This window comes from Pan paniscus, chromosome 3, assembly GCF_029289425.2.
Source record: "Pan paniscus chromosome 3, NHGRI_mPanPan1-v2.0_pri, whole genome shotgun sequence".
NCBI classification, from domain to species: Eukaryota; Metazoa; Chordata; class Mammalia; order Primates; family Hominidae; genus Pan; species Pan paniscus.
In genome coordinates this window covers 5823699-5836389 of record NC_073252.2, presented here as the reverse complement: position 1 = coordinate 5836389, position 12691 = coordinate 5823699, and the positions used below count along the sequence as shown (strand labels likewise).

Here is a 12691-nt window from a genome sequence, read left to right as displayed (position 1 = left end):
TTCCCTGGAGCCCTCTTATAAGACACTAATCCCATTCTTGAAGGCAGAGCCCTTATGACCTCATCACCTTCAGAAGGCCCCCCTTCCTAACAGTGGCATTTGTGGTTAAGTTTCAACATGAGTTTTGGAAGAGACACAAATGTTCAAACAATAGCACTCTGCTGAAGAATTGGCTCTATGCAGAATAAATACTGCCAGACCAGAAGCTCTGGGCAGCAGGGACCAGGTAGGATTGTTGTTTTTCTCTGTCCCCAACTTGGTGCTTTGTATAGTCTGCCCAATAATATCTACTCAGCTGAATTTCTTTCTTCCCAACTCCTGTGTATTAATAAGAGTCCTCCAGAGAAACAGAACTGATAGGATGCATCTCTGTAGAGAAAGAGATTTATTGAAGGAATTGGTTGCCGTGATTGTGGAGGCCGATGAGTCCAAATTCTGCAGGGTTGGCCTGCAGGCTGGAGACTCAGGAAGGAGTTGCAGTTCGAATCCCAAGGCCATCTGCTGGAAGGATTATCTTCTGCTCAGGACTGGTCAGCCTTCTTGTTCTCTCCAGGCCTTCAGCTGATGGCTGAGGCCAGCCACATTATGGCAGGCCATCGACTTCCCTCAGAGTCCACCAATTTACATGTTAATCTCATCCCAAAACACCCCCACAGAAACAACAAGAGGAATGCTTAACTGAACATCTGGGCACAGTGGCCCAGCCAAATGGACACATAAAATGAACCAGCACATCCAGTCTGGAGGAAGCCCCATATTTTGCCGTTTTCTTTTTGTACTAGAGAAAAGAATCATCAGGGAAGCTCAGTCCTCCATTTCTCTCTTTGTCCTTACTCCTCTTGCTGCTCCTTCATCCTGTGGAGAGGAGCAGGGAGGAAGTGGGGAGAGAGGCTGTACACTGGCCACTCTGGGCCTCTCTGTCACTCTCCTTTGCCTAGAGAGCTGTGTCCCTGTGTTGCTTTATGTTCCATTTCTTTAATTTTTTTTTTATATTTTAATTGGGGACAGGTGGTTTTTGGTTACATGGATAAGTTCTTCATTGGTGATTTCTGAGATTTTGGTGCACCCACCACCTGAGCAGTGTACATTGTATCAATGTATATTTTTTTTTTTTTTTTTTTTTTGAGATGGAGTCTCACTCTGTCACCCAGGCTGGAGTGCAGTGGCGCGATCTCGGCTCACTGCAACCTCCACCTCCCTGGTTCAAGCGATTCCCCTGCCTCGGCCTCCTGAGTAGCTGGGATTACAGGCACACGCCACCACGCCCGGCTAATTGTTTTGTATTTTTAGTAGAGACGGGGTTTCACCACGTTGGCCAGACTGGTCTCAAACTCCTGACCTCAGGCAGTCCACCCGCCTCAGCCTCCCAAAGTGCTGGGATTACAGGTGTGAGCCACCACGCCCAGCCCAATGTGGAGTCTTTTATCCTTCAGCCCCCCTCATTCTTCCCCCTGAGTCCCCAAAGTCCATTTTATCATTCTTATGCCTTTGCATCCTCATAGCTTAGTTCCTCCTCATAAGTGAGAACATACAGTATATGGTTTTCCATTCCTGAGTTTCTTCACTTAGAATAACGGCCTCCAGCTCCATCCAAGTTGCTGCAAAGGCCATTATTTCATTCCATATTATGGCTGAGTAGTATTCTATGGTGTATATATACCACATTTTCTTTATTCACTTGTTGGTTGATGGGCACTTTGGTTGGTTCCATATTTTTGCAGTTGTGAATCGTGCTGCTATAAACATGCATGTCCATGTGTCTTTTTCATATAATAACTTATTTTCCTTGGGTATATACCCAGCAGTGGGATTGCTGGATCGAATGGTAGTTCTAGTTTTAGTTCTTTAAGGAACCTCCATACTGTTTTCCGTAGTGGTTGAACTAGTTTACATTCCTGCCAGCAGTGTAAAAGTGTTCCCTTTTCACACTCTGTGGTCCATTTCTGTCTGTAGATGTGGCATCAGATTCAAAGCTCTTGACCCATGTGAATGCTTTTTGTGTCACCAATTTTAGTAAGACTTGACCTGGTGAATTGACTTGTCTGGAGGATTACTGATCAGGGACCACTGGAGCTGGAAGGGCTGTGACAATGAGCTGGCCTGTCCCCATATTGACTGGTGGGATCCCAGCTGTAAAGGTTTAGACCCTGCTTCAGGAAGAGGTGAATCTGCAGGGTGTTTATGAAGTCACTGTTTATCCAACAAATGTCTGTTGGTCACTCTCTCTGTTCCAGGAATGGGGTTAAGTGTTGGGGACAGAGAAGCGTGTGTCACTGACTTCATCCTAAGAGCCTAGTTCCAGAGGCACACTAGAAATGGGACAGTTACAGTAGAGTTGGCTAAAACCAATGTGAGATCAGAGGAGGGATGCCTGACCCAGAAGATGGGGTCAGGGAAGACTCATGTAGAGTCCAAAAGAATGCGCTGGAGAGAGACAGAGAGTATCTCAGGAGAAATATACTCTAGGCTGAAGGAAGCTCGTGGGTAAGGGCTCAGTGGCCTGGGCGAGCAGGACGGTCAGGGAAGAACAAGTATTTCAGTGTGACAGTGGAGGGAGGCCATGGATGGGGAGCGTCAGGATGTGGAAGGAGCTTTGGTATTTGGAACAGCACCTTTCCTCGTGCCTTCACTGAAAGCACTTACCAAGGTCATAGTGAGCCCATGTTTCCAAGGGGTCGAGTCCCTGTCTTTGTGTCTCCTGACCTCTCTGTGGTCTCTGAACCCCCAGCCCACCCTTCTGAACATGTTCTCTCCTTGGCTTCCGGCACCTGGACTTGTTCCCTCCCACCCCTGGCTGCCCCTGCACAGGCCCCTTGCTGGACACTGCTCCTTCTCATGGCCTTTGGGCACCCAATAGCTCTGTCCTTGGGCCTCTTTTCCTCTCCAGCTGTCCAAAGTGCTGGGATTACAGATGTGAGCCCCCATGCCTGGCCAAAACTTTTAATTTTGAAGTTATTTTAGATTCACAAGAAGTTACAAAGCTAGTATAGAGTTTCAGAGAGTTTCACTCAATTTTCCCCAATGGTTCCTGTCAGACAGCATCAGAACCAGGAAGTTGACATCGATATAAAATGTACGTATAGTTCTCTGTCATTTTATCCTGTGCACATTCATGTAACCAGCAGCACCACCATCAAGACACAGAGCTGTCAACCACCACAAAGGCCAGCCTGGGCTGCCCCTTTAAGGCCACACCCACCTCCCCTGCCCCACACCTGGCATCCACTGCCGCTCTCCAGTTCCAAGTCTCATCACGCCCAGGTGGTTACATGCATGGAATCACGCAGCATGTGACCTTTGGAGACTGGCTGTTTCCACTCGGCATAATCCCCCTGGGATCCTTCCAGTTCTTTCTTCTGACTGCAGAGTGGTATCCTGTGGCATGGGTATAGCACAGTGTCTTCAACTGTCCACTGGTTTAGGGACACTTCTGTTGTTTCCAGAGCCTGTACTGCTCGCCTGGTGCCTAATGGCCTCACAGAATGTGAGGAGGAGGAGAAAGTCATTCATTTTGAATCGCCCTGCTGCAGGGCTTTTGCTGTGGGGATTTGGGTACTGCCCCAGTGACTTGAGAGCAGTTGGACAGGATGGACGGAGGCTTTAGAAGCGTCCTGGGGAGCCAAGGTTGCTGACCAAATAGGTTTTTTTTGACAGCTCTGAAAGTTCGGGAACATGTTTTCCAGACTAAGCTACTGAAATATTTATCACTCCAGGACAGAATGTCCTCAGAATGTGATAAATTAAAAATGATGGTTTAAGTTGAGAGGCGGCGAGGGTCTGAGCTCCCTCCGTTGTTTCCTGTAGGAGCTGAGACTGGCATCGTACCTGGCGAGGATGGCCATGGTGCCCGGGGCCACGCTTCGCCGGCTCCTGAGTGTGGTACTGCCCACAGCCTCACAGCCTCAGCTGCTGGCCCTGCTGGATTCGGCCACCGAGGGACATGCGGACCACGCAGCTGAGAGCGATGGCGGAGCGGAGCAGGCCGACGTGGGCAGGCGGAGGTGAGTGCCGTGGAGGGGCTGCCTCCCGGGGCACGTCCCTGTCCAGAAGGGTCCCCATGAGTCCTCGAGGTCATGGGAGGCCCATGTATTTTGTCCATACTTTTTAATTTTGTTACCAATTTATCTTTTAAATAGAATCTTAAGAAAATAAGTTTACCCAGAGCCATAAATATTTCATGCATGCCCATTAAAGAAAATGTAAAAAAAAAAATGCATAAAGAGAGGAAGAAGAAAAAGAAATATCCATGGTTTTACCGCCTAGAAAAATGACTGCTAGCATCCTGTTACATTTCTTCCTCCAGAATGTGTTTCTCTGCTGGGTTTTATGAGTGTGTGTCTGCAAGTGTGGGAGCATGTGTTTGTGTGTTGGTATGCAAATGTGTGAGTGTGTTGTGCATGTAAATATGTGTATTTGTGTGTCGAGTGTGGAGTGAGCACGCTGTGGATACAGCCTTGCTGCATTCTGCATTTCAGAATCTTACAGCAGAAGCGATTTTGCTCCTTACCTTTTAACGCTCATGCAAACATCCCCCTATGTAATTCTTATCCCATTACTTAGATTCTATTTCCTGCTAGTGTTATTCATTTAAATTTTATTCTTTCAATGTTATTGACACGTGGCACAGGTGGATATTATTTTTACTGGCTCCTCATGCTAAGGGGTGTAGCATAGAGCATGTAACTGTCATCCTGTCACTTGACATTCAGTTTGGGCCCATTTTTTTTTTAATTGTGGGTAACTCTGCATAGACAGTCTCCTTTAGGATGGGGCCCCAGGTGTGGATTTGGTCAGTAAAGGCTCTTTATGGGGAAAGGCAGGAAGGGGTGTGGAGTAAGGCGGGTTTGGGGGGCAGCCAGCAGTGCCCCTTGAGGATGGAGTAGGTGGGGAATGAGGCTGCAAGGAAAGCCATGGCCAGGATGAAAACGTTGCACCAGGCTGCAGAGCTCACAGCCTCAGCAAGGATGCAGAGGAGGCCAGGAGGGCATCTGGGAGCCCAAGAGCCTGCTGAACCATCATGACTGTGTAGATAGCATTTGTCCTGAGAAAAGGGGTGATGTTTTCCTTATCAGAGATACTTTTTATCAGAGTATCTGACCCCAAAATCCAAGAAGCACTTCTGAGGGTGAATAGAGTCTGACCAGGGTGAGGGGGAGGGTGGGGAAGAGGGAACAGCTGCGGGTGTGGGCAGGAGGCCACAGTGTTGAAGAGCCTTCCTAGTGGCCTTGGGGCCCAGCATAGTCAGGAAGTGGGGTGTGGACCGCAGTCAGAGGGCTGGGTGTGGGCATGGTCAGAGGGCTGGGTGTTGGCATGGTCAGAGGGCTGGGTGTGGACGTGCGTGGTCAGAGGGCTGGGTGTGAAAATGGTCAGATGGCTGGGTGTAGGCTGGTCAGAGGGCTGGCTGTGGGTGTGGACAGAGTGCTAAGTGTAGTCTGGTCAGAGGGCTGGGTATGGGCGTGGCCAGAGGTCTGGATGTGGGCGTGGTCAGAGGTCTGGATGTGGACTGGGGTCAGAGGGCTTGTTGTGGGCTGAGGTGAGGGGACTGGATGTGGGTGAGGTCAAAGGGCTGGGTGTAGTCTGCTCAGAGGGCTAGGTGTGGAAACGGTTAGGGGGCTGGGTGGGGGCCGAGGTCAGAGGGCTGGGTGTGGAAATGGTCAGAGGCCTGGTTGTGGGCTGAGGTCAGAGGGCTGGGTTTGGCCATGGTCAGGGGGCTGAGGTCAGAGGGCTGAGTGTAGGCTGGTCAGAGGGCTGGCTGGGTGTTAGCGGGTCAGAGGTCTGGTTGTTGGCGTGGTCAAGAGGGCTGGGTGTGGGCTGGTCAGAGGAACAAGAGGGAGCCAGAAGGAGGCCACCTCTGCCAAACGGAATGTCCAGTGACAGGATGACAGTTACATGCTCCATGCTACGCTCCTCCATGGCATATTAGGAGCCAATCGTATTACTATTATTAATAATATTAAAAATAAAACCAGGTTTCACAGCCTGGTTTTCCCAGTGTGCTGCCTGCCTGCCTGCACGGACATGCAGGTGGCAAATATTCAAGGTGACTCTGGAGTAGGAACATGTGTGGCTGCAGGGAGGCCACTTCCGCCTGCCTACCACCCCTGTGGACCTTGTTTTTGGTGCTTCCCCTTCAGCCAGCTTAGTTTGGGAGGCCAGTGGGGAGAGATGGACAGGCCAAGCTGGGACGAGGCAAGAGGGCTTGAGGTCAATGTCACCATGGGCATGAGCATGGCCTTTCTTTGCCCAGCCTCATGGCCAGGCAGCCTGGATGACTCTGGAGTCCCAGGCCACTAACCCAATCTCTGAGGGCAGGGCATACACTATTCTTGTGTCCCCAGCAGCTAGCATCCGGCCATTACATCAGTTATGAGTCTTGGGTTTCAAGCAATGGGAACTGAATAATTAATCCAAGCAAGAATGGGGTGTATTGAGGGCCATGTCAAAATCCAGGAAAGAGCCAGTGTTCAGGCCTCAGGAAGGGCAGGGCCAGGGAAGCACTCGGGGCGTCCTCTCGGGTGCTGCCTTCAGAGGACCGCCCTTCTCTGCTCCAGGAGTTAGACTCCTGGGAGAGAGCTTGCCTGGCCCAGTGTGGAAGAGGCTCCATCTCCACCACCAGCTGGGCAGGTGTGAGCCACCAAGGCAGGGGAATGAGTCTAGCACATCCTTTATTGGCTTGACTTGACACCTCCCACTGTCCCGGGCAACACTCTCCAACGCCCTCTTTTTCAGTCTAGGACCACGCACCTTCATGGCTTTAGGGCTCCCTGCCTAGCCCACCTTCCAGGCTTCGCCTGTGCTTTCCCAACTTCTGTATTTGTATATGCATAAAGCAGTTGTGTTGCTCCCACTGTGTCCTCTGTCTTAGGTACTAGGGCTACGTGGAGGGTAAGAGACAAAGCCCTGCTTGCGTAGAGCATTCATCCCAGTGGGGGAGGCAGCCAGTATGTAAGTCAGTGCACAGATCCCATTCCTTCGTGAGTGCCCCAAGGGCTCCCTTTGCTCAAATGTCTCCCCCAACCCCAGTCAGCCTTCTTCTGTCTGTGATCCCGTAGACTTGGCACCTTGAGGGCAGAGGTTGCATCTTGATGAGGCTGCAGAAGGCGTTTGATGGATGTGCAGTGAATGAGTGAAAGAATAAATGGTGAACACTCTGGGGATGGGGGTTCCTAGTGGCAACCAAAGGTGGCATTGAGAGATGGGTAGGATTACTCATCACTTAAAAGATTCTATTCTTTTTTTTTTTTTTGAGATGGAGTCTCACTCTGTCGCCCAGGCTGGAGTACAATGGCATGATCTCAGCTCACTGCAACCTCCGCCTCCTGGGTTCAAGCGATTCTTTCTGCCTCAGCCTCCGGAGTAGCTGGGATTACAGGTGCACACTACCACGCCCTGCTAATTTTTGTATTTTTTAGTAGAGACTGGGTTTCACCATGTTGGCCAGGCTGGTCTTGAACTCCTGACCTCAGGTGATCTGCCCGCCTCTGCCTTCCAAAGTGCTGGGATTACAGTGGGATTACAGGCATATTTTTGAAACTATAAGACTCCCTTCTTGCCTGCAGGAAACACCAGAGCTGGTGGCAAGCCTTAGATGGCAAACTGCGAGGAGATCTGATAAGCAGAGGCTTAGAAAAGATGCTGTGGGCCCGCAAGAGGAAGCAGAGGTAATGATGGGCACCTGCTCATGTGGCTGGGGAGGGGGTGAGCTAAGCTGCCTGTGGGCCAGGCTGGGGAGGCAGGAGGTGACAAGGAAAGGAGGTTGCTGCAAACAGACAAAGATTTGTGACCCTGAAGACCACAAATCTTTATTCAGTGGGCTGAGTTTAGAAGCTGAAGATGAGCTTGTGGCTAGCAGTGAGAGAATGTTCTCAACATTTATTAACATTTACATTCTGTATTTATTTTAGCTAATGGCTATTTTTAATGGAATGTAATTAGAAGAATTCCTTATAGCTACTGTTCACAAAGCCCTTTCATGTCTTGCTGCATTGAGCCTTCCAGAAAGTGGGGATGATAAAATGGAAGCTCAGGGAGGTCAGAAGAGGCCCCAGGCCAACAGCTGGTAAACAGTGGTCATGAGATTTGGGGCTGCCTCACTGTCCCCTTTATTTTCTTAAACTTCCAGGCTTGCGCTCTTTACCTTCACCCCAATGCCTTTTTCCTTGGCTGTGGCTATCACACACCTACAGAGCAGAGGGAAGTGAGGGGCAGAGTGGTCTTAAATTGCTGCAAACCATTTTCCAATGTCTTCTGTGATTCCAGCTAGAGAAGATGTGGAAACAAAAAGCAACATCAGGTAGATTCATAAGGGGTTAAACAGTGATATCAGTGTGTAGTCCAGAAACAGTGGCTGTTCAACGGACATGTCTACCTCAGTCCTGCCCCTTCCACAGTTTCTCAGAGCTCAGTTGAAGGTGCTGAGACCGAGCTTCATAGATTATTCATGATAAAGCGCTTGGAACCATTAGTAGCCTGGTTATCACAATATAGTCTCAGATAAGTTAGATCAGGATATTGGCCAAGAGAAGTACATGCAATCCTAGAAAAAGAAAATTAAATTCATTCTATAGAACTCTAAAATATTCCATTAGGAACATTCCTAGGCTGCACTAATAGAAGTGGAGTGGATACAGATCAAGAGACATGATGGTCCCACTGTCCTGGCTCACTCTGCGGGCCTTTGCTCTGCCTAGAGGCACCATGGTGGAGACACAGAGCTGGGTTTGAATCCTTGTGCAGACTTAGTAGCTCCAAGGGCAGTAATTAGTGGTGATGGCAATGGAGTGGAATCTACCACATGCCTTCTGGGAGGGTCAGCAAGCCTGCCATTGACATGCAGCAGGTGCATCCCCAGTGACATGGCCTTGTCCTGCCCTGCTTGGGCAGAGAGAGAGCGCTGTGGCTTTCAGGATGTATAGGGCTCTTGGTGGTGGTCACGATCATTATCAAGAGCAGCCTGGGAGTCAGGGGTTGGACTGCCCATGGCCAGGATTCCAGCAGCTTTTTTATGGGACATTCTCAAAGTGTGCCACACTCTTCTATGGCAAACACATTTTGCCTGACTTCTAACTGTTGCCTTGTAACCAGGTTTCATTAGCCTGCTTTTAGAGTGAGGCTCATAGGTGTACTCATAAATGTTTAACAATTGGCTGGTGGGGAGGGGGGCAGTGGTTTCTGATTTGTAGCATTTGCCAATTTCCATGGTGTAAATATTCCCACCATGGCTGATCTGATGTCACACTAACAACATGATGACAGTGGGCTCGCAAAACTCCTGAAAATGGGCCGGGTTTGGTGGCTTATGCCTGTAATCCCAGCACTTTGAGAGGCCGATGTGAGTGGATGATGAAGTCAAGAGACCAAGACCATCCTGGCCAACATGGTGAAACCCCGTCTCTATTAAAAGAAATTAGCTGGGCATGGTCGCACGCGCCTGTCGTCCCAGTTACTCAGGAGGCTAAGGCAGGAGAATCACGTGAACCTAGGAGGCGGAGGTTGCAGTGAGCCGAGGTTGTGCCATTGCACTGCATCTGGGCAACAAGAGCGAAACTCCATCTCAAACAAAACAAAAAACTCCTGAAGATGGAATGGTCATGAACCAGGAATAGTTGACTACAGCGCACCACTGTTACAGGCTTCAGCTAATTTTACAGCAATCGGTGACCAAGGGGGAAAATAACATTTTGTTAAAATGGCACTGGGTTGGGGAATTCAGGACCCAAGGAGGGATTCTCTTGGAGAACTCAGAACACTCCAGAGGGTTCATTGCCAAAAATACTGAATTTGATCTTTTGCTATTTCTTTAGCATATTAAAGAAGACATGTCTCCCTCTCAGAGAGAGGATGATATTCTCTGGAAAAGGAAGTTGGCCACACCTGTCACTGGAGCCCATTGGCGAACTGGCCCCTGTACCCATTGTAGGGGCAGAAACCATTGATCTATTAAACACAGGAGAGAAGCTCTTTATATTCAGAAATCCAAAGGAGCCAGAGATCTCACTGCACGTTCCTCCCAGGAAAAAGAAGAACTTTTTGAATGCCAAAAAGGCCATGAGGGCCTTGGGCATGGACTAGCCCAAGGGAAAGACCTGCGGGAGCATCTGAAGAGAGAAGGGATGATTTTCTCCTGCCCGCCGGTGTTTGTGTGTTTATAATGCACAACTCGCAAATATAAATTGCACATGCAGAAGGCACAGACCCCCTAGCGCATGCCAACTTGCAGGGACTCAGTTTAATCTTGTCTCATGAATTTCCAGATGGCCCACTCTCTTCCATATCACAAGGACATAAACACTCCTTCTTTCAGCCCCACCTCCCCAGGGCCCTGGAGGAGACCCCCACCCTGCAATCCACACCCCATCCTCTGCTGCATAAGCTATGGGCTGTGTGGTGACAGCCAGATTCTCCACTCTTATGTTTTGTATTTGTTACATATTCTATTTTTATAAAGGGAATTTAAAAAAATAAATGTGTTTTGCACAAAGCTGTTTATTACAAAACCCGTGTTTGCTTTATGTAGGAAGCATTTATTTGAAATTACGTCTTACGTTTTGTTCCCTGTGTGGTGTTCAGTAGAGAGATTCGCCCTCTATCACTCCAGTTGCCAAAACATGTGTCAGCCCCTGGGGTCTACCGTCACCAGTTCAAATCAGGGTTATCTTCCCATTTTACAAATGAGGAAATTCAATGGCATAGAAAACTGAAGTGATTTTTACAAGATCGTAAAGCTCATAAATGGCAAAATCAGGATTCACACTTCATGGCCCACAAACCTTATCCTTTCTCCTGGCCTTGATCCATGGACACATAACAGCCCTCACACAGTTACCTATAAACAGACTCCATACAAGTGCTTGTGTTTTACCAAGAGCTTGTGTAAATGCTGACCCTTCCCATCCACACAGCAGTGCCTGAGGCCAGTGATGTCTCAGTGGGGCTGGGCCACATCATGGTGTCAGCCAGGCAAATAATACAATTACAATGGGTATTCTCTGACAGTAGGGGATGATTAGGATGAGAGTCCTCTCACCAGCAAGGGGAAAAAGGGATGACTGATAAAAATCAAACATCTGTCACATGAGAGTTGCTGCTAGACCCTTCCAACAACTTTAACCTACTTTTTAATGCTCACTAGTACCCCAGCAAGGTGACTGCCAAGGAAGCTGAGACTCGGAGTTTAAATAATTTACCTATGATGAAACCACCTATATGGGAGGAATCCTCAATTTGAACCTGAGTCTTCTAACTAAAATGCTTATCTGCCATGGATGTCCCGTTTCCATTGGCAACCAGAAGACCAAGTCTTATTTGCAGTTTCCCATCAGCATGCATGCAGCACCCCAACAAGGACCTTCGCTGGGGTTGCACTTCTCCCAGGGGACAGCAGCTGTGCACCGTTTTCAGCTGCCACTTGACTGCATGACTGCATTGGCGGAAAGGTGCAGGTAAGCAGTTTGAATGCAGGAGAGAAGAGATGATGGCGCCAGTTTTCCCATCCATCAGAAGGTCCAGTGGGCCTCGAGTGAGAACAGAGAAAGTGGAGTGATTTTTACACACAGGACAGCAGAGTGGAGCATGCATGGTCTTGGGAATAAGCAGACTGGAGTTCAAATCCTGCTCCACTACTTAAGGGCCATAAGTTCTTGGGCAAGTAGATATAATTGAATCTGTAAAGTCCACCACATCTATGTTCTTCTCTACCTTTTTAAGGTAATTGTCTGCATTTCTGATAATTTCCTGCTTCTACAGGGGCTCTGATAGAATTATGCATAGTTGAAAGTAGATTGCATGCAAAAATTTCAAAAAATGGCTTAAAATTATAGGCTGAAGCCTGATTGAAGAGGCTGTTAGCAACAGCAGGAGGTGCCCAAGCTGCTCAAAATCTAGCATTTGAACCTAATAATAACTCCTTACGTTAATAGACAGAGAAAGACTAACTGCTGATTTACCTTTTGTAAACTCACTGCACAAAAAAATGCCAAGATGTGTTGGGGAAAGCCTGTGTTCCTGGAATCAGATAGACCAGGTTTAAATTGTGGCTCTACAACTTTTTAGCTGTCATTTTACCACTCTAAACTTCAGTCTCTTTATCTGTAAAACAAAGATCCTAATGTCGTACTTTACAGTAGGGACGTTGTAAAGAGTGAAGATACTAGATATTATGTCTGTAATGTCTGATGAAATGTTGGTGTGCAATAAGGTAGCTTATTTATTTTATTATATTTTAACATCTTTACAAAAATCCATCTGATATGGTTTGGCTCTGTGTCCCCACCCAAATCTTGCCTTGAATTGTAATCCTTATAATCCCCACGTGTCAAGGGCAGGACCAGGTGGTGGTAATTGGATCATGGGGGCGGTTTCCCCTGTACTGTTCTCGTGAGTGAGTCTCACGAGATCTGATGTTTTATAAGTGTCTGGCATTTCCCCTGCTGGCACTCCTTCTCCTTCCCACTGCCCTGTGAAGAAGGTGCTGTTCTTCCGCTTCGCCTTCTGCCATGATCGTAAGCTTCCTGAGGCCTTCCCAGTCATGTGGAACTGTGAGTCAATTTAACCTCTTTTCTTTATAAATTACCCAGTCTCATATATTTCCTTACAGCAATGTGAGAATGAAGTGTTCTTTCATTCCTTTTGCCATTCTAGGTGAAGGCTGTTTTCTTAAAGGGCTGTATCTTCACACAGAAGCCTACTCATG

The 12691-nt window shown here is 48.3% G+C and overlaps 1 protein-coding gene across 5 annotated transcripts in view; it reads left to right on the top strand.

The window, feature by feature from the left end:
• Positions 1 to 10496, top strand: part of EVC2 (EvC ciliary complex subunit 2) — a 147265-nt gene extending 136769 nt beyond the window's left edge. For 2 of the 5 annotated variants that reach the window (XM_014344566.4, XM_034951914.3), the window contains exons 20-22: positions 3805 to 4001; positions 7560 to 7661; positions 9804 to 10496. In XM_014344566.4, coding sequence (XP_014200052.4) covers positions 3805 to 4001; positions 7560 to 7661; positions 9804 to 10071 — 567 coding nt within the window. In that variant the 3' untranslated portion in view covers positions 10072 to 10496. Of the gene's footprint in view, positions 1 to 3804; positions 4221 to 7559; positions 7662 to 9803 lie in introns of those variants that run through there. The other 3 variants (XM_055111173.2, XM_063603687.1, XM_063603686.1) reach the window with 3 other exon arrangements.
• The last annotated feature ends 2195 nt before the right edge of the window (positions 10497 to 12691 follow it).